At 42.6% G+C, this 19506-nt stretch overlaps 1 protein-coding gene and 1 long non-coding RNA gene across 2 annotated transcripts in view; both read left to right on the top strand.

Moving 5' to 3' along the window:
* The window catches only part of LOC148125023 (uncharacterized), a 38857-nt gene extending 24074 nt beyond the window's left edge, over window positions 1–14783 (top strand). Inside the window, exon 2 of the long non-coding RNA XR_015744653.1 lies at window positions 14748–14783. This is a non-coding gene — a long non-coding RNA (uncharacterized LOC148125023). The remainder of the gene's footprint in view (window positions 1–14747) is intronic.
* Window positions 14784–14888: 105 nt separating this feature from the next.
* Window positions 14889–19506, top strand: part of LOC113445648 (tumor necrosis factor receptor superfamily member 10A-like) — a 49399-nt gene continuing 44781 nt past the window's right edge. Inside the window, exon 1 of the mRNA XM_087938865.1 lies at window positions 14889–15246. Coding sequence (XP_087794991.1) covers window positions 15193–15246 — 54 coding nt within the window. The 5' untranslated portion in view covers window positions 14889–15192. The remainder of the gene's footprint in view (window positions 15247–19506) is intronic.

Below are 19506 nucleotides of genomic sequence, written 5' to 3'. Positions count from 1 at the left end.
GAGGTCTTCTAGTCCAGCCCCCTGCTCAAGCAGGACAGCCTATACCCGTGATGGTGAACCTGTGGCACGCAGAGTCATTTGTACCAGCACGCGAGCTGCAGGCAAACTTAACTCACTGCACATGTGCGTGCCTCACGACTGATTTTTGATCGGTTTGAGGCCTTTTTCAGCCTCCCAGAAACTTGAGGAAGGCCTCTGCAGGCTTTACAGGCCAAAAACTAGGCCCGTTTCATCACTTCCTGTTTTTCCAAAACTACCGGAGGTGATGAAACAGACCTAGTTTTTGGCCTGCAAAGCCTGGAGAAGCCTTCCTCAAGCCTCCGGGAGGCCGAAAAAGGCCTCAAACCGGTCGAAAATCAGCTGTGAAGCGCAGTGCAGGTAAGGGCAGCGGGGTGGCGGGTGGGTGGGGATTGCGTGCACACGCGTAGGAGGTGTGGGGGGGGTGCATTGCCTTCTGGGTGCTGGCATGCGAGCGGGAGCATGCAAGCGTGCACACAATTTTTGGCACAGGAGCCCCAAAAGGTTAGCCACCACTGACCTATACCATTCCAGACAAGTGACTGTCTAGACTCTTCGTAAAAATATCCAGTGATGGAGCACCCACAATTTCTGGTGGCAAGCTGTTCCACTGGTTAATTGTCCTCACTGTTAGGAAGTTTCTCCTTAATTCCAGGTTGCTGCTCTCTTTGATTAACCAAATTGCTTCTCTCTTTGATTAGATGGTTGTTTTTATGATGGCATTGTTTTGTGTTGACCGAAGAAAGGATTGGGCAGTAAGTTTACTCATTCCCAGGCATATGTTTTAGGTTTATACTACCCACAAAGAGCAAGTAACCACAACCCATCGCCCATGGGGCTTGCAGCTAATCAGTCCCGCTCTCAGAACTGATTGCTCATGAGTTTCAAGGACATTCTTCCATTTTGCTTTCGGTATGCTGCCTGAGTCACTGATGATCATCACTTCTTGTACACATTATTCATCTATAAAAGACTACGTGCATACCCATGCTTTGCGACGGAACTTTGTGATCGGGCTATGTAGGAGAAATTCGGTTCACAATCCGTTGGCTCGGTGGTGGTCGGTGATTGAAACAGATAAGGGAATATCGCTCCTGTTATGTCTTTAGGACTGGTTGGAGTCCCCAACCAGGTCCGCTGTTTGAGCGGGAGCACCAGCAGCTCCCATTGGTTGGCTCCGTTTGACAGTCGGCTATAAAAGCCGGCTGTCGAGCAGAGCCAGCCGTTGTTCGCTTGCAGTCTGCCTTGTTAGCTGGCAGACGCGACAACCCTTTATTCCCTGAATAAAGACTGTTACTTGTGTGCTCTGGTCTAAGCCTCATCTGTTCCATCGCTCCACAACAGCTCCCACCACCTTGAGTCCGGAAGCAGTTCCATAGGTGGAAGGCGTAGACATTTTGGTGAGGTACCGACGTTTAGTACCATAAAGGAGCCCCAGGCCGCTCCTGAGTGCAGGAATGGAACGTCTGCCGGTTTGAACTGAAGTAACGGAATGAGAGGCAACTGGCAGTTGGAACAGAGTTCTTTTCAGGTGGGGACGGGGAGTAGAATGTCGAACTCCTTAGCATCAGAGCGTCTTAATATAAGACAGTGGTTCCCAAAGTGGGTGGTACTGCCCCCTGGGGGGGTGGGATGCCTTAGGGAGGTTCTAAGAAGGGGGCTGGCAGGGGGGCACTAAGAGGCAAGGGGGGGCACTGGAGGTGGCCCCTCGCAGGGTGGGATTCTACCAGTTCATTACCGTTCCCAGTAGTTTGGAGAACCGCTAAAACAGGCCCCTGGCTGGCCCTGCTCCTCTCCGTCCGCTCCTCCATTCCCTGACCAAATCAGTCCTTATTGCGCATGTGCAACATCATGCGCCTGCACATCAGTCACTGACGGCCACAGTGGCGCGTTGGAGAAGCGGAGCAAGCAAAGATGGAGGTCGGTAATTTTTGCTGCAAAAAGCATCCAGATGCCGTGTGGTTTTTTTTTTTTTTCAGTGCAGCTGGTCAGTCGTAAATTAGAACACTTACTAAACAACCGGCCATTAAGCGAGGACCACTTATATTTGGTTTGCCAGTCACATGGCCACCTGGCCACACCCATCCAGTCACATGGCCACCAAACCACACCCACCCGGTCACATGACCACCAAGCCACGCCCACAAATTAGGTCACAGCCACAAAACCAGTTAAGAAATTTGAATCCCACCCCTGGGTGGGGGGCACTGAGGATGAGTTTGTAGCACCGAGGGGGCGGTGGACTGAAAAAGTTTGGGAACCACTGATATAAAGCAACTGGCAGTTGGAACAGATTTATTTTCAGGTCGGGAGTAGAACTCCTTAGCATCAGAGCGTGTTAATAATAATAATAATATAGGAAATACGAATGCTCTGATGGTCATTTCGAAAACTCCTTTCTTAGTGAGCACCTAGAAACCGAGAGGAACATACGTGCCAAATTTCAAGTGTGTAGGCTATACGTTTCTGGAGATTTTATGATGAGTGAATGGTACTTGGCTTTTATATATACAGTTTAATTGAATCTTAACATAGGCTCAAAATACAGGTATTCTTCAACTTACGGCTGCAACGGAGCCCAAGATTTTTGCTGCTAAGCAAGACAGTGGTTCAGGGAGCTTCGCCCCATTTTACGACATTTCTGGTCATATTTCTCCAGTGAATGGCTGCGGTTGTTAAATTGTTCCCACGCTTGTTAAGTGAGCCCGGCTTCCCCATGGATCTTGCTAGTCAGAAGGGCGCAAATTGGGACACCCCTCCCCCCACCAGGACACTACGACCATCATAAATACAAACTGGGGGTCAAAAAGCATCCAAATTTTGAATCCATGCTGCAACGGTGGCGTGAAAAAACAGCCATTGGTCGCTTTTTTTCAGTGCCGTTGTAACTTTGAACGGTCACTAAGTGAATGAACTGTTTTAAGTCGAGGATTGCCTGTAGAGCATTCTAAGCAGCGTCACATTTGTTTCCAAACTTCCAAATCCGTCCAATAGGACTCTTTTTCCCGTGAAGTATTCTAAAGGTGATACATCAACCGGATGGGTTTTTTTTAAGCAAGTCTTTCAAAACAAATGACCAGCCGGTGACTTAATGAGAGAGATTAGTTTACTGCTACATTTTATAACACGTGTTTCTACATTCTTGGACTACGGGGTGTAACCTCGTTGTGGGAGGTCTTTTCCAGGCATAAGGGAATTATCTTAAGGAAATGCATGTTCCTGTGAGCAAGCCAATATGACAGCAAGTTTTTTCCATAAGCGAGGAAAATAAAATATGCTGGGTCCTTCAAAGAAAGGCCTAAAAGACGTTATGCGAAAACATATATCATGTCGACTGGGAGCCTGTTCGTGGTTAGTGGGAAGAGAGTCTGAAACGCAGAAAAGTCTTAGAAAAGAGGACAAGAAATGGCATCCTGGTAGAATAAAATCCCGTTGATGTTGGGATGAAGCATCTCAGTTCAAACAATGTGTAATGTTTGTTGTTCAGGTACTTTTCCGTTCTTCGTGGATAAGGTTATTTACATATCAAGTGTTAGAGTGGTTAATAATTGTATGCAGCTCATGAAATGCATTGGCTAAAGTGACAGGAAAATCAGGAGTGGCTCATAGAGAGCAATCAACCCATGGAACAGACGTTGCCCTCAGATGTTGTGGGAGCTTCATCACTGGATGTTCACTGGTTCTCTACTCGTAGCAGAATACCTTATGCCACCAGACTTGAAATTTTAGACCTAGACAACCTAGAACTACGCCATATTGATTTAAGTATAGTACATAAAATTATATATTGCAATGTCCTACCTGTCAATGAATACTTCAGCTTCAGCCAAAACAATACAAGAGCACACAATAGATAGAAACTCAAGGTTAATTGCACCATACTTGACTGCAGGAAATACGACTTCAGCAACAGATATGGGATGTGGTCAATGTGTGGAATATTCTACCTGACTCTATGGTTTCTTCCCCAAACCCCAAAAACTTTAACCTTAGACTGTCTACTATTGACCCCACCCCTTTCCTAAGAGGTCTGTAGGGGGCGTGCATAAGCGCACCAACGTGCCTACCGTCCCTGTCCTATTGTTTCTTTTTTTCTTATTCATATCCATTTAATGTATTCATAAGAGATTAGACTGCCAACTGTCAGAAGTGGTATGGGGCTTCCTGCTTGGGCAGCTGGTCAGACTAGATCAAGGATTGCCAACATTTTGGACCTCAGGGACCACCAAACTCATAAGTTTAAATCCCGGGGACCACTAACTGGTTGCGTGGGTGTGTCCTAATTTGTGGGTGTGGCTTGGTCATGTGACTGGCTGGGCATGGCTTGTATGTAAATATTATAAATATTTATATAAATATTGAATTTTTTTATAAAAAAAGAGCAACTTTTATCCCAAAGCAGGCTGGCAGATTGAGTTGCTCACGGAATCACAGATTCACTTAAGAGATCTGTGTTTCTGCCATCGGCTATCTGAGTCTGTCACATAAAATTTGCTTTCAAGCAAACTCATAACATTTGCTAGCAAGCAAGCTTATAAAATTAACTCACAACACACCATGTATGTAAATATTGAATTATTTTATAAAAAAGATCAACTTTTACCCAAAATCAGGCAAAGCAGGCAGGCAGATTGAGTTGATCACAGAATCATTCAGAGATCTATTTTTCTGCCATTGGCTACCTGCACTGAATAATCGAAGCTTCAGTCCTAAGGAAGGTTCGGCTCTAAAGATTAGCTAGAAAGCAAGAAATCCAACTATTTCTTGCTTTCTAGCTAATGTAAATCTCCCGACACAGCAGAACAGATGATGGTCGGGGGAAAAAAAGGGAAAAATAGCAACTTAGAAGGCAAGTTTGCAAGGTATGGAGTGAGTGGGCAGGGAGGGTTCCCGCGGGCCATGTGGGCAGCGCACCCTTGTGTTCCTGTGCTTTGGGGGATGCTCTGGGGGTGACATTTCCCTGCGGACCATCTACATTTTCTCGAGGACCACCAGTGGGCTGCAGGCCACTGGTTGGCGACCGCTGGACTAGATGACCTACAAGATCCCTTCCAACTCTGTTCATCTGTTAAATTTGGTGGTTTCCTGCTTTTTGGTTTTTCACATCTACTTTTATTAATGTTTTAATAAATGAGATACTGAGTAAAGAGAACTTTACAAAGCAAATAGCTTAGAGCAATTGTTTCTTAATCTCTGCAGCTTGAAAGATGGGTAGACTTCTGGCTGTGGAATTCTGGTAGTTGAAGTTCCCCCATCTTAAAAATGGCCAAGGTTGAGAAATGCTGAACTCAATTAAGATGAAACTTGAGTCCCTACAGATACAGATAATCAGAGTTGGAAGGGACCTTGTAGGTCATCTGGTCCAACCCCCCACCCAAGCGGGAGACCCTACACAATGTCTGACAAATGGCAGTCCAATCTCTTCTTGAAAGTCTCAACTGATGGCGCTCCCACAACTTCCGAGGGCAACTTCTGTTCCATGGGTTGATTGTTCTCACTGTCAGAAAGTTTCTCCTTATTTCCAGGTTGAATCTCTCCTTGTTCAGTTTCCATCCATTATTCCTTGTCTGGCCTACAGGTGCTTTAGAAAATAGCTCAACCTCCCTCCTCTCTGTGGCAGCCCCTCAAGTATTGGAAGACCGCTATCATGTCTCCCCTGGTCCTTCTCTTTACTAGACTAGCCAAGCCCAGTTCCTGCAACCGTTCGTTGTATGTTTTAGCCTCCAGTCCTCTAATCATCCTGGTTGTTCTTCTGTGTACTTTTTCTAGAGTCTCAACATCTTTTTTATAATGTGGTGACCAAAACTGGATGCAGTACTCTAGGTGTGGTCTTACTAAGGCTTTACGGAGTGGTATTAATACTTCCCTTGATCTTGACTGTATCCCTCTGTTAATACAATTTAGGATTGCATTAGCTTTTTTGGTGGCTGCTTCACACTGCTGGCCCATATTTAGCTGGTTGTCCACTAAGACGCCAAGATCTCTCTCACAGTTACTGCTATTGAGCCTGGTTTCACCCAGTCTATATGTCTACTTTTAGTTTTTCTTGCCTAAGTGTAGGACTTTACTTTTCTCTACATTGAATTTCATTTTGTTAGATGTGGCCCAGTGTTCTAGTCTGTCAAGATCCATCTGGATCTTGAGCCTATCTTCTTGGGTGTTAGCTATTCCTGCCAGCTTAGTATAATCTGCAAATTTGGTAAGTTCCCCTTCTATTTCCTCATCTATGTCATTAATGAAGATATTGAAGAGTCCTGGGCCTAAGACGGAACCTTGTGGCACCCTGGCTGCTGTCGGCTTAAAGCTGGGCAGAATGAATGAAAGTCAAATCAGTCAGAAATCAGACGGTGTTTTTGAGATCAGCGGAAACTGAATTCAATGGGAAGGCTGCCTTAGTTGAAACATGAGCATCTGGGGGGAAAATGATTAGAGCAGTCAACAGGTTGCTGAACTCATGCAATCAACACCACGTTTTTAAACTCATTTTGTGACACACGCACACGCACACACAAAGAGGAAGGATGACATTGCAGCTTTCCAGTCCTTATTGTGACTGAAAACACACTTCCTTATACTCATCACAGAGGCTAATGATGAAGTATTATTACACAATTGTGCTATTTTAAGAGAGATTTGTGGAATTTCATGACAACTTCATGTCTCAAACCAGGGATTTGGCAAGAGACCGAGAAATAGTTTTCAGTTCGCACATAGTGACACATTGTTGTTATAGAAATGCCTAGTTTATACTATTATGTAAAAGTAAAAAGTTTAGGTTTGATGTTAATGCTTTATTTTACTGCACCAAAGGGACTCGGGAGCCAATGCCTGTTTTTCCTTTTCTGTTTTTCTTTTTTTAATTTATTTTTAATTTGCTTTCCCTCACTTTTTCCCTTCCCCTTTTTCCCTACTATTTACTTTTGTATTTTCTTTGAATGCCATATCTCTCTATACAAAAGCGAAATACCACTCACACATCACAAAATCTCTAGAACTGTAAAGCCTACAAACTTGAAATTTGGCACGTATGTTCTTCTTGGCTTCTACTTGCTCACTAAGAAAGGATTTTTCGAAGTGACCGTCAGAGCATTAGTATTTCATATATTATTATTAACACGCTCTGATGCTAAGGAGTTCTACTCCCCCTCCCCAACTGAAAAGAAACCTGTTCCAAATGCAAAACACAAGCAGAGGAGTTTCAGTTTCACAGCACCAAGCAGCTTTAGTACAGAACAGTTGAACTAAGCCACGTCCAGGCTCCTTGCTGTCTCCTTGCTTACCCAGCAAATACTGTTTCAGTTTCCAAACAGCCCTCAACTCCCTCACACTCTAACAGAATGCTAGCCAGATGAATACCAATGGATATTGGTTGGCAGAGGCAGCATTTTCCCCCTTTATTTTCCTCCCCCCAAACTTGCCCCATCACAGTTTTGTAGCGAAGCACAGGTACCCTGCTAGTTATAAATAAAAACTGTTTACAAAAAAAAAACCATACTGACCCACTGTGACCTATTATGATGCCTAAACTCTAGAATACTTTAGCCCAGAACATATAATCTGATATTATGATACGTGATATTATGATATAATAATTTAGCTTAAAAATCAATCCTGACTGTTCTTTGGACAGGCAGATACCAGAGTTGAAGTTCCCGTTTTTGGCCACCAGATGAGAAGACAGAAGACCCCGATGTTGGAAAAGATGGAAGGCAGAAGGAGAAGTGGATGGGAGTGCAGGAGATAATCGGATATTGTCATTGACACAATAGACATGAATTTGGGCAAATTCCAGGAGACTGTAGAGGATAGGGTGGGCTTGAGGTCACAAAAAGTCAGACAAGAACAACAGAGAGCAACAGGGTCTGCTGGTGCAGTGAGTTATATGGACATGGGCACCGAGCCCATGACTCATCCTTCCATCCTTCCGAGGTCGGTAAAATGAGGACCCAGATTGTTGGGGACAATATGATGACTCGGTAAACTGCTTAGAACAGGGGTCCCAACTTTTTCTATACCCCGCACCCCTAGAACACTTCCGATACATTCCGCACCCCTTACAAAAATAAATAATTATATGCATATAATTATGCATATGCGCAATAATTTTGAAACTTCTAAACCCAGGTTTTCGCACCCTCTGGAATATCGTCTCGCACCCCAGCCTGGGAACGCTTGACTCTTAGAGAGTGCTTCTAAAGCAGCGGTTGCCAACCGGTAGGCTGCGGCCCACCGGTGGTCTGGGAGAAAATTTTGGTGGGCCAAAGAGAAATCTCACCCCCAGAGCACCCCGCCCCCCAAGCAATTAATCCAGGCTGCGCAGGAACACAAGGCTGCGCTGCCCACCTGGCCCGTGGGAACCTTCCCCGCCCGCTCACTCCTTACCTGGCAAACTTGCCTGCTAAGTTGCTATTTTTCCTTTTTCCGACCATCATCTGTTCTGCTGTGCGGGGAGATTTAGATTAGCTGGAAAGCAAGAAATAGTTGGATTTCTAAGTGACTCTGTGAGCAACTCAATCTTCCTACCTGCTTTGCCTGATTTTGGGTAAAAGTTGGTATTTTTTAAATAAAAAAATCAATATTTATATAAATATTTATAATATTTACATACAAGCATGCCCAGACAGTCACATAACAACCAAGCCACACCCACAAATTAGGCCACGCCCCACAGAACTGGTTAAGAAATTTGAATCCCATCCCTGCCTCTGTGTGTTTGTGTGTGTGTGTGTGTGTGTGTATATAAGAGAGAGACAGAGAAAGAAAGAGGTTAGATCAGATCTCTCTCTCTCTCCCACCAACATCAGCAAGTCACCATCAATCAAAATTCATCTCAGTGGTCCCCAGGATTTAAAATAATGAGTTTGGTGGTCCCTGAGGTCCAAAAGGTTGGTGACCCGTTCTAAAGCGCTAGTTATGTAAGTCTATGTGTTATTGCTATTGTTTTGTCAATAACATTGCTTATGGAAGATAGTGCTTGAACCTGGAGAACTACCTTTTCTTTTCATTTCAAAGGCAATGGTAGAATTGAAGAAAATCTGGATAAAACTTTGTGTGATCATATTGACGGCATTTGTACAGCACAGACGACCACAAACTCCCCCCGCCCCGCATATTAAAATGCTGATATGAAGTTAGCCTGTGCGATTCATGAGTGACTAATGTGTTTTGACAATCTGAGGAACTGGGTTGCACAAAGCTAATAAACCACAGCCTGGGTCCGTGCAATACTAAAACTAAAATATGCCTAGAATCTAGATTGTTGGACAAACCCATTCAGTTAAAAGAAAAAGATTGATATTATTAATAGAGATAAATCAGGAAACAATGGTGATGTGAATCAGGAGTCAGCTTGCTATGCTAACAGTGCCGTGTAGGCAAGAGTTCACTTGAGTTGACTGGCTATTTTCCAAAGCACCTTTGAAGGCCAGACAAGGAACAATGGATGGAAACTGAACAAGGAGAGATTCAACCTGGAAATGAGAAATTTTCTGACGGGGAACAATCAACCCATGGAACAAAAGTTGCCCTCGGAAGTTGTGAGAGCTTCATTACTGGAGGCTTTCAAGAAGAGACTGGACTGGGAAGTAAGCAGTGGGGTGCAACAAGGTTCTGTCTTAGGCCCAGGACTCTTCAATATCTTCATTAATGACATAGATGAGGAAATAGAAGGGGAACTTACCAAATTTGCAGATGCTACTAAGCTGGCAGGAATAGCTAACACCCAAGAAGATAGGCTCAAGATCCAGATGGATCTTGACAGACTAGAACACTGGGCCACATCTAACAAAATGAAATTCAATGTAGAGAAAAGTAAAGTCTTACACTTAGGCAAGAAAAACTAAAAGTAGACATATAGACTGGGTGAAACCAGGCTCAATAGCAGTAACTATGAGAGGGATCTTGGCGTCTTAGTGGACAACCAGCTAAATAGGAGCCAGCAGTGTGCAGCAGCAGCCAAAAAAGCTAATGCAATCCTAAATTGCGTTAATAGAGGGATACGATCAAGATCAAGGGAAGTACTAATACCACTCCGTAAAGCCTTAGTTAAGACCACACCTAGAGTACTGCATCCAGTTTTGGTCACCACATTATAAAAAAGATGTTGAGACTCTAGAAAAAGTACACAGAAGAACAACCAGGATGATTAGAGGACTGGAGGCTAAAACATACAACGAACGGTTGCAGGAACTGGGCTTGGCTAGTCTAGTAAAGAGAAGGACCAGGGGAGACTTGATAGCGGTCTTCCAATATTTGAGGGGCTGCCATAGAGAGGAGGGAGGTTGAGCTATTTTCTAAAGCACCTGTAGGCCAGACAAGGAAGAATGGATGGAAACTGAACAGGGAGAGATTTAACCTGGAAACAAGGAGAAACTTCCTGACAGTGAGAACCATCAACCCATGGAACAGAAGTTGCCCTCGGAAGTTGTGGGAGCGCCATCAGTTGAGAGTTTCAAGAAGAGATTAGACTGCCATTTGTCAGAAATGGTGTAGGGTCTCCCGTTTGGGTGGGGGGGTTGGACTAGATGACCTACAAGGTCCCTTCCAACTCTGATTATCTATCTGTAGCCATCTGTCAGAAATGGTGTAGGGTCTCCCGCTTGGGCAGGTGGGGGGCAGGTTGGACTAGATGACCTACACGATCCCTTCCAACTCTGTTAATCTGAGTTAACTAATTTTATCCTTGGCTAAATTGAATGCCCTTCCAACAGATGTTAGTGAAGGAAGATATCTAAAGATAACAATGTGGTGAAGAAACAATGGAACACGTTGTTTTGTTCCCTCTATGCAGGTGCATTTTTCACTAAACATTCTTGTCATTCTGTCTCTCTCTCTCTCCTAAATTGTTACTATCTAACCACAGTGAGAAAGAAAAAGTTGGCAATTTGTTTCATACCGAAGCTCATATTGAAGACACAAACTTTATCTTGGTAGAATGCAGATGCAGATTTAATTGGATTAAAAATACAAATCCTAGGTTGGTGGGACAAAGGGGATTAATGGCCAATTCCTTCTGAGAATGTAAAACCCAGTAGTTACTGAGATCTGTATTCAATATGTTGCACACCTTTATTGCAAGGGAAACAAAAAAACTTTTTTTAAAATGTCACAGTAACAAATGGATGCTTCTAGCACTTGCATGATTAGGGGACTGGAGGCTAAAACACATGAAGAATGGTTGCAGGAACTGGATATGTCTAGTCTCATGAAAAGAAGGACAAGGGGAGACGTGATAGCAGGGTTCCAATCTCTCAGGGGCTGCCACAAAGAAGAGGGAGTCAAGCTATTCTCCAGAGCCCCTGAGGGCAGGACAAGAAGCAATGGAAACTAATCCAGGAGAGAAGCAACTTAGAACTAAGGAGGAATTTCCTAACAGTGAGAACAATTAATCAGTGGAACAACTTGCCTCTCGAAGTTGTGGATGCTCCAACATTGGAAGTTTTTAAGAAGAGATTGCATGATCATTTGTCTGAAGTGGTGTAGAGTTTCCTGCCTAAGCAGAGGGTTGGACGAAAAGACCTCCAAGGCCAATATAATAATAAATGGTGATATAACAAAGGCATTTAGAATAACAAAAGGAGTCCAACAGGGATGCCCATTGTCACCTCTGCTCTTTGACACTAGAGACACTGTTAATAAAAATTAGGAATTATACAGGCAATAAAAATTTAAAAAGAGGAGTATAAACTACAAGCATTCGTGGACGATTTGGTTTTTTTTTTTTTTATTGAGGAGCCACTAGAATCAGGCCCAGCTTTGATGGAGGAATTAGAAAAATACAGAGAGATTTCAGGATTTAAAATCAACAGAGACAAAACCAAAATGCTAGTGAAAAACATAACAATTAGAAATAAAAAGGAGCTAGAAAAAGTAATGGGACTACAAGTCACAAATTTTTTTAAATATTTAGAATATGGTTAACAACAAAGTGCTCCACAGTAAAGGAAGACAATTACACCAAATTATTCAATCAAATTAAAAAAGATTTGGGAAAATGGAGGACTCTACAATTATCATTATTAGGAAGAATAGCAACTATAAAAATGAATGTCCTGCCAAAGATTTTATATTTATTTCAAACAACTCCAACAAAATTAGATAAGAATTTTTTTTAGAGAACTTAATAGAATAATCACAAAATTTGTTTGGGCAGGCAAAAAAGCCCGAATAAAGTTAAAAGATTTACAGGGTAGTAAGAGCAGAGGTAGCCTTGGGCTTCCAGATTGGGAACTATACCATAAGGCAGAAATACTTGTATGGATACGAGATTGGATCAACCTAAGGAAAAAAAGAATATTAACCATAGAAGGGCATGAATACAAAGAGGATGGCATGCCTTCCTGTGGGACAAAGAAAACAAACCGTATCTATACTTTTATAGACATAAAATAAGAAATGTGCTGATAATTTGAAAATTCTAAACTGGGTATCTCCCTTGGAAGCAGTAATCCACCCCAATATATCGGAGGTTAAGAAAATGGCTAGGTATAGGGAAATTCTAGATGACCAAGGGAAATTAAAAGAGCAGACAGAAATTGGAAGAGTAGGGAATAAAACTGGATTGGTGGACCTATATGCAAATTCAAACAAGATATAAAAAAGACAGTGAGGAATTTGCAATAGATAATGAAATACAAAAACTAGATAAAATCTTGATTGGCCCAGATGAGAAATTATTACCAGAGTCATATAAACATTTATTAGAATTTGAAAGAGTGGAAGAAATTGTGAAAGGAACGATGATTGCATGGGGTAGGAACATTGGACATACTATTGATCTGGAAGAATGGGAAAAGATTTGGAATGTGAATTATAAAATAACAAAATCGGTGGCATATAAGGAAAACCAACATAAAATGTTCTATCGTTGGCATTTGGCACCTTCAAGACTGTCTAAGATTTACCCAAACTTAAAACCAAATTGTTGGAAGTGTGGACAACAACAAGGTACCTTCTTTCATTCTTGGTGGACATGCCTCAAAGCGAAAAAATACTGGAAAATGATGCAAGCATGGTTAGAAGAGTTAACTAAAAACAAAATTGATTTTGTCCCGGAATTATTCCTCTTAGGAATAATTTAAAAAAACTATAATAGAAAGATAAAATATCTTATATTCTTACATATATTAACAGCAGCAAGAATTTCATATGCTCAGTACTGGAAGGGAAACTCTATACCACCTGAAGGCTTAATAATCAAAAAAAAATTGAGTGTGGAAATGGATAAATTAACTATGGAGTTAAAAGGGAAAACAGACACAGAATACAAACAGTATGGGAAGCCTGGTTTATTTGGATAGATAATAGATATAAAAATAGAAAATGTAAATAATGCATATAATAAATAAGAGGGTATGAAAGTATTATGCATTGTAAGTTTTGATAAGACACATAAATGTATATATAATGTCACAGTGCTGTTTAATAACTATTAGTATTATGTATCAATGGAAAAAAATTCAATAAAGAATTATTTTTTTAAAAAATAGAAGACCTCCAAGGTCCCTTCCAACTATGTTATTCTATGTTCAGGTTGCTGGTTAGAAGCCAGTTTTCCTTCTTGTTCTAGAAAGTCTTGGAAGAATTTGGGGGAGAAAAAAAATCTCCATATGATCAGAGTTATCTTGGTACAATCAGTCAATATGCTCTAATAAAGGAGAATCTTTGTAGCTCAGAGTTGACCCGAGAGGACCTTGGTGCTACAGCAAATCCCATTCCTTATTAGTACTGATGTTACCTAGTTTGGGTAATGAAATGTCTGCAAGAAAACAGCTCCGAGAGCACTAAGGACTCTTAATCCTCTAAATCCCCTCCTTTACTTTGAAGCCAGCAGGTTTTCCTACCCTACTCAGAACGTTTCTCTCCCACTTCCTCCCAATGTATTTTGCTAACCTGGATTGACTGAATGTCCGTTAGAGCAGGGGTCTCCAACCTTGGCCACTTTAAGCCTGGAGGACTTCAACTCTCAGCAAAGCTGGCTGAGGAATTCTGGGAGTTGGAAGTCCAAAGTCTTAAAGTGGCCAAGGTTGGAGACCCCTGGGGTAGAGATACATTGTCCTGTTTTTCACACCTGTGCTTCATTACTTTACCTGCCTAATGGTTCTTGAGACCAGGGGTCTCCAACCTTGGCCACTATAAGTGTGGAGGACTTCAGTTCCCAGAATTCTGGAAGTTAAAGTCCTCCAGGCTTAAGGTGGCCAAGGTTGGAGATCTCTGCGTTAGAGAAAAGACTAGAAAATTTAGCCGGCTCACCACTCTTAATGTTTAGTTTCCCATATTTTACAAAACGGGTTTATCTGAATAAACAAGGATCCAGTCCAACCAGAGGACAGCTTCCCAAAGGTGCTTTTTCAGGAAGCCACTGGACTTTCTTGGTTTCTCTTTGAAGGCGATTTGCTTTTCATCCAAGAAGCCTCTTCAGTTCTTCTCCACCATCCAGTCAGAACTGAAGAAGCTTCTTGGATGAGAAGCAAAACGCCTTCAAAGAGAAACCAAGAAAGTCCAGCGGCCTCTTGAAAAAGCACCTTTGAGACAACCATGACCCGGATGACAAGAGAATCTCCACAGGTACTCAAAAGATAGCTTGTGGCTTCTAAGCCCCTCCACTCGAGTGAACAGGCTCGGAGAAACACCAACTAACCAGCCACGCATTAACCTGGTTTTGTCGCGCCGATTCAGTGTTAAAGAAGCGAGGGCCCTCCAGCAAACGTGCATTGATATTATCCTTCCAGGAGGCTGGACTTCAACTGCAGGAAAGTCCCTGATGGGAGGGGGAAAAAAAAAAATTCTTCCCGAAGATGACAAAGGCAGGAGCGAGGAACCTGAAGCTCTATTCGACCCAACGCTGAACCACGCCAGGGGAGGGACCTGCCTAACTCCAATTCCTCCGCCTACTTTGCAACCGCCCTATTTAAACGATGCGCCCGCAACTTAAGAAAGGCTTTGCTAGGACCGGCCGAGGTCTCGAAAGCTCCTTTCGCCCGAGCCCCGAGCGCAGCACTTTCCCCGCTCTCTCGCTTCCAACCGCATTGCGTGGATCGGCAACTCCGGACCGCTTTCTTTGGGTGCTCAACGGCCGTTTCCCGCTTTCGCCTTTCCTCCACCCGGGAGCGCACAGAGACGGCAACCTCCGCCCGGTCGCCGCCGCCGCCGCCGAGGACCGGGTCCCTTCTTGACATGGCCATGGGAGCCAAACTTCTTCTGGCGCTTTGCACCGTCGCTTCCCTGCTGGTGAGTGGCCAGCCTTCTTCTCACCCCCGGTGTATGTGGGGGGGCAGCCGATCCTTTGCGCGGCCCTTCGGAACTTGCCCGGGGTTATTTTTTATCCCCGTCCCACTCGCGAGAAAGTTTTTTTTTCTTTTTTTCCTCCCTTGCCTTTTCTTCTCCTCCGCGGATCTCCCGGCGCTGCTGCTGCTGCTGCAGGCGAAGGTGGAAGCGCGCGTCCCGATCCACGCGCATCCCTTTCCCCGCTTCCTCGTCCCGCGGAGCGAAGTTTGGCTGTGCCGGGAGGAGGAGGAGGAGGAGGAGGCGAAGCGACGCCTTCGCCCTTAGCAAGGCAGGGGTTTGCGGGATGGAGTTGGGAAGGGACGCTCCTGCCACTTGCACGGGAATGTCTCCGGCCTTGACGCTTGTGTGTGTGTGTGAAGGGAGAGAAGGGGGTCGGGGGTCGATCGCCCGGCGGGGAAAGACCATCGCTTCGCCTCCGAACATGTCCGGGCAAGTATCTCCTTCCATTAAGCGCGGCGGCTTCGCACACCTTTGGAGTTGCAAGCGGGAGAGATTGACGTTTCCGTGCAGCGTGTTGGAGAGGAGCCGAACTGTTCCCGTCACGTGTGGGTTCGGGATGGTGCGAGTTACGGGCTGACCCGCAAGATGGGGACGTTGGTTAGGGAGGCTTGTGAAGCGAACCTCGGGTGTTCATCCGTGGCTTTGAAATCGTCCGAGGCGAGGTAAAGCCTCGGCTGGACTATCAAGCAAAGGAGCGGATCGTTCTCGAATTTTTCCCAATGTGTCCTTAATAAACGGTGTTCTCAAGTGACTCATTAAATTAGAAAGTAAGAGCAACGTACCCGTGAGTTTTTCCTACTCCTGGGATGTCCCAAAGGGGCTTTTCTAAAAAGGCAACTGGACTTGTTTATTATTATTATTATTATTATTATTATTATTATTATTATTATTATTATTATTATTATTATTATTATTATTATATTTATATTTATATTTATTTATTTATTTAACTGGCACTGTTGGTTGCTGCCAGCATCCAACATTATTGTTGTTATTATTATTCATCGCACAGTCAGCCAGATGTTCAGGCTGGGTTTGGCATTTTTGTCTATCTATCTAGTCCTTACCAAGGATCTGGAAAAGGCAAATCTGGATATTTGATGGTGTTATTGGTGTTCCCGCAGGAATGGAAGCTGCTCCAAGTAAAGCTGCCTTCTGCAATTGACCGATGGCAAATTTGTCAATGCCTATGGTGTTCAAGGGGTGCTCCAGTTTTGGGACTGTACCCAAGGCACATAATAAAAATAAAAATAAAAATAATAAAAATAACAACAATAAAAACAAGAATGTTTTGGGACTGTACCCAAGGCACATAATAAAAATAAAAATAATAAAAATAACAACAATAAAAACAAGAATGATAAGAAAGACTTTCAGACCCGAAGAACCTTCTTGAACCAAAGGTAAAAAGTTGTTTTTTAAAAAACCCACCAAGAAAGTCCAGTTGCCTTTTGGAAAGAAAAAGAAAAAAAGCACCTTTGGGACAACCATGAACCGGATGATTGAGGATCTCCATAGAGGGACCTACCCCTGCGATGTTTTTAGAGAAAGAAGTCTGGGTTGATAAGATCCAGCCAACTGAGGCCTAATCGAGGATGCTTGAAGAGGCAGGAGACAAAGCGGGTGTATCCAGGCGCTGCAAGAAGCTCGCAGGAACCTGTTGGGTCTGATAGTGTTAACAGTTGCTTCAAGTTTAACTCAAGCTGGCCTCAAGGGTGCAATTCGGTCCTGCATAAAAATCTCCCTGTGGCACTTTCATTGTTTGCAAACACATCCACTAATTGAAAGGAGAGACGCCCGCGGGGCGGCTTTGGGGTTTTTTTCTGGACACCCAAATCCAGAAGAAAATTTGCTCCCCTCACCCTTTCCCCCACCCGCTTCCGACTGGAGAAACCCCCTGTGAACTGATTTGTAGTGTTGGAGTTAAGTATAAGTTAGAGGCCATGTGAGCAATCCTCACGGTCTACCGGCAAGCAATGCAAACTGTATTGTGTGTGTGTGGGGGGGGGGGGACGACAACGAACAGGAGATTTGCTGCCTGGGATTTTGGAAAGTCCAAGATGGAAAGCCCCTGTTTCTAGATCCGCCCTTGAAGCTTCTCTTTATCCTAGACCTGGCTGCTGGGACCTCCCCTTCCTCTCCTGTATGATGCAACAGCTAGCAACAGTGCACTGCTCAGTACAGACCAATATCTGCTGACATGAACAGTACACGGATTTCTCCTTTACTTGCTTGCCAGGTTTTATCTTAAAGCTGCAATCTTGTATACACTTATCCCGTGAATAGTAGGCCGCCACCTCTGGATTACACCAAAAATAATTGCCATTCAGTCCTGTTTTGCAATGAAGTCCCATTAGAATTGCTGCTTTTGAGTGCATTGGTATAAAATTATAAACCGCTACTTACAATATTCTCTGTGGAACTTTCAAACCTGCATTTTCCTTTCCTTGCCTCATCCTTGTATATTTAAATCCTAAATCAATTAAGGCCACGTGTCTGATGCAGTGAGTGGCACCTTCGGAAAGTTTGTGCCTTAGATTAACGGTGTGTTGTTAATCTTAAAAGATGCTACTGAAGTCAGACTTTTTAAATTTTGGATGCCTTCAGTTTGTACTTGGACATATTGCTTTCCAGATCATTACAATGTTTATCCGTTATTTTTGGTAATCTGGCTCGATAGGGAAAATTTCAGTATTGATCATTAGCTGTCCAAACTTATAAACTGATAATTTTTAGGGACGAAATCAGTGGATCCACTTTACATTGAAACTTGGCTGAAAAGAAATGTGGAACTGCTTAACATTAAGCCTTGTCTCATGGTAAGATGGAGGCAAACAGATTGAATAAATATCTTTTGCTTCAATCACCAGCAATGCATTCAATTGGGTTTTGCTGATTAGGTTTGTTATAGAAATGGTTAATATATATTATATAAAAGTATAAAGTTGAAGTTTTACCTTATTCTGCTGCCTCAAATGGAATCGGAAGTCAATGATCTTTCCCACCCTTTATCCTACACTCTTTTTCTTACCTTTTTCCTTATTTTCCCCTTATTTTCATTTTATTTGTACTTCTGTATTTTATATTTTGATAGACTAATCAAACATTTGAATCCAAAAAGCAATGCATTCAGTAAGCTAAGCAGTGACTGAATTGGTGCTGAATCAAATTATTGGTAATGAATTGCAGATTATTACTTTTATGTCCGCTCTTTTATTTTTTTTGCAAATTTTATTTGAGTTTTCACAAAAAGAAAAGAAACACAATTAAAACATCTTTTTTGAAAGCAGCATAATCCCAGGTTACATTTCTTCGTGCAGACACAATTTTAGGTTCATGCTCATTTTTATATTCTATTCCATATCTTATTACAATTTTACATTTTCTACATAGCTTCTCCCCTCTTTTAATTTCCTCGATTTTACTATATTTATTTCCTCTCAATTCAAATCATATTTATATTTTTGTCTGTCCTGTTTCAATTGTCTATTATCTTTTCTCATTAAACAAAATTTCTCCTGTAGTTACTGATTGGAGTATGACGCCTTTATATCTTTCCCCTAAAGTTATAACACTCAATATAATACATAGCTTCCATTCGGATTCTGTTTGGTACATTCTTAAACTACACACAATATTCTTATAACAAAGAAAAAATTATAAATGTATATAATTAAAACAACATTCCATTCCAATTCAATTCTATCGTTAATATTAAAATTCATTAAAGTCTTAAGATTTTTCACGTTACTTTTCAATTAAATATCATACCTCTGTGGGAACAATTATTAGCTTTCCATAGTCAATTCCCCTCCTCTTCACTTATATTTTATAAAACAGTTGCAGATTGTTACTTTTAAGTCTGCTTTTTGAAGGAGTAATTTCTGAGTAATTTAGAACTTATTTAAATGGCTGTCCACTAGGACTCCGAGATCCCTCTCACAGTTAGTACTATCGAGCAAGGTACCACCTATACTATACCTGTGCATTTGCTTTTTCTTGCCTAAATGTAGAACCTTATTTTTTTCACCACTGAATTTCATTTTGTTAGATAGCGCCCAATGTTCAAGTCTGTCATTTAGTACTTCATTATTGTGCTGGCTCAAAGTGACTCTCCTACCAGATTCAAATCATCGGAATGGCTCAAGGCAGTCTGAATGCTTGCTGATTGATTTCTTTTAAGGGCATGGACTAACAGAGCCA

The sequence above is a fragment of the Pseudonaja textilis genome, chromosome 9 (genome assembly GCF_049901715.1).
Source record: "Pseudonaja textilis isolate UNSWEBS1 chromosome 9, rPseTex1.2, whole genome shotgun sequence".
In the NCBI taxonomy this organism is placed as follows: Eukaryota; Metazoa; Chordata; class Lepidosauria; order Squamata; family Elapidae; genus Pseudonaja; species Pseudonaja textilis.
Note: the sequence above shows the minus strand (reverse complement) of the source record. Positions and strands in the feature narration are given on the sequence as shown.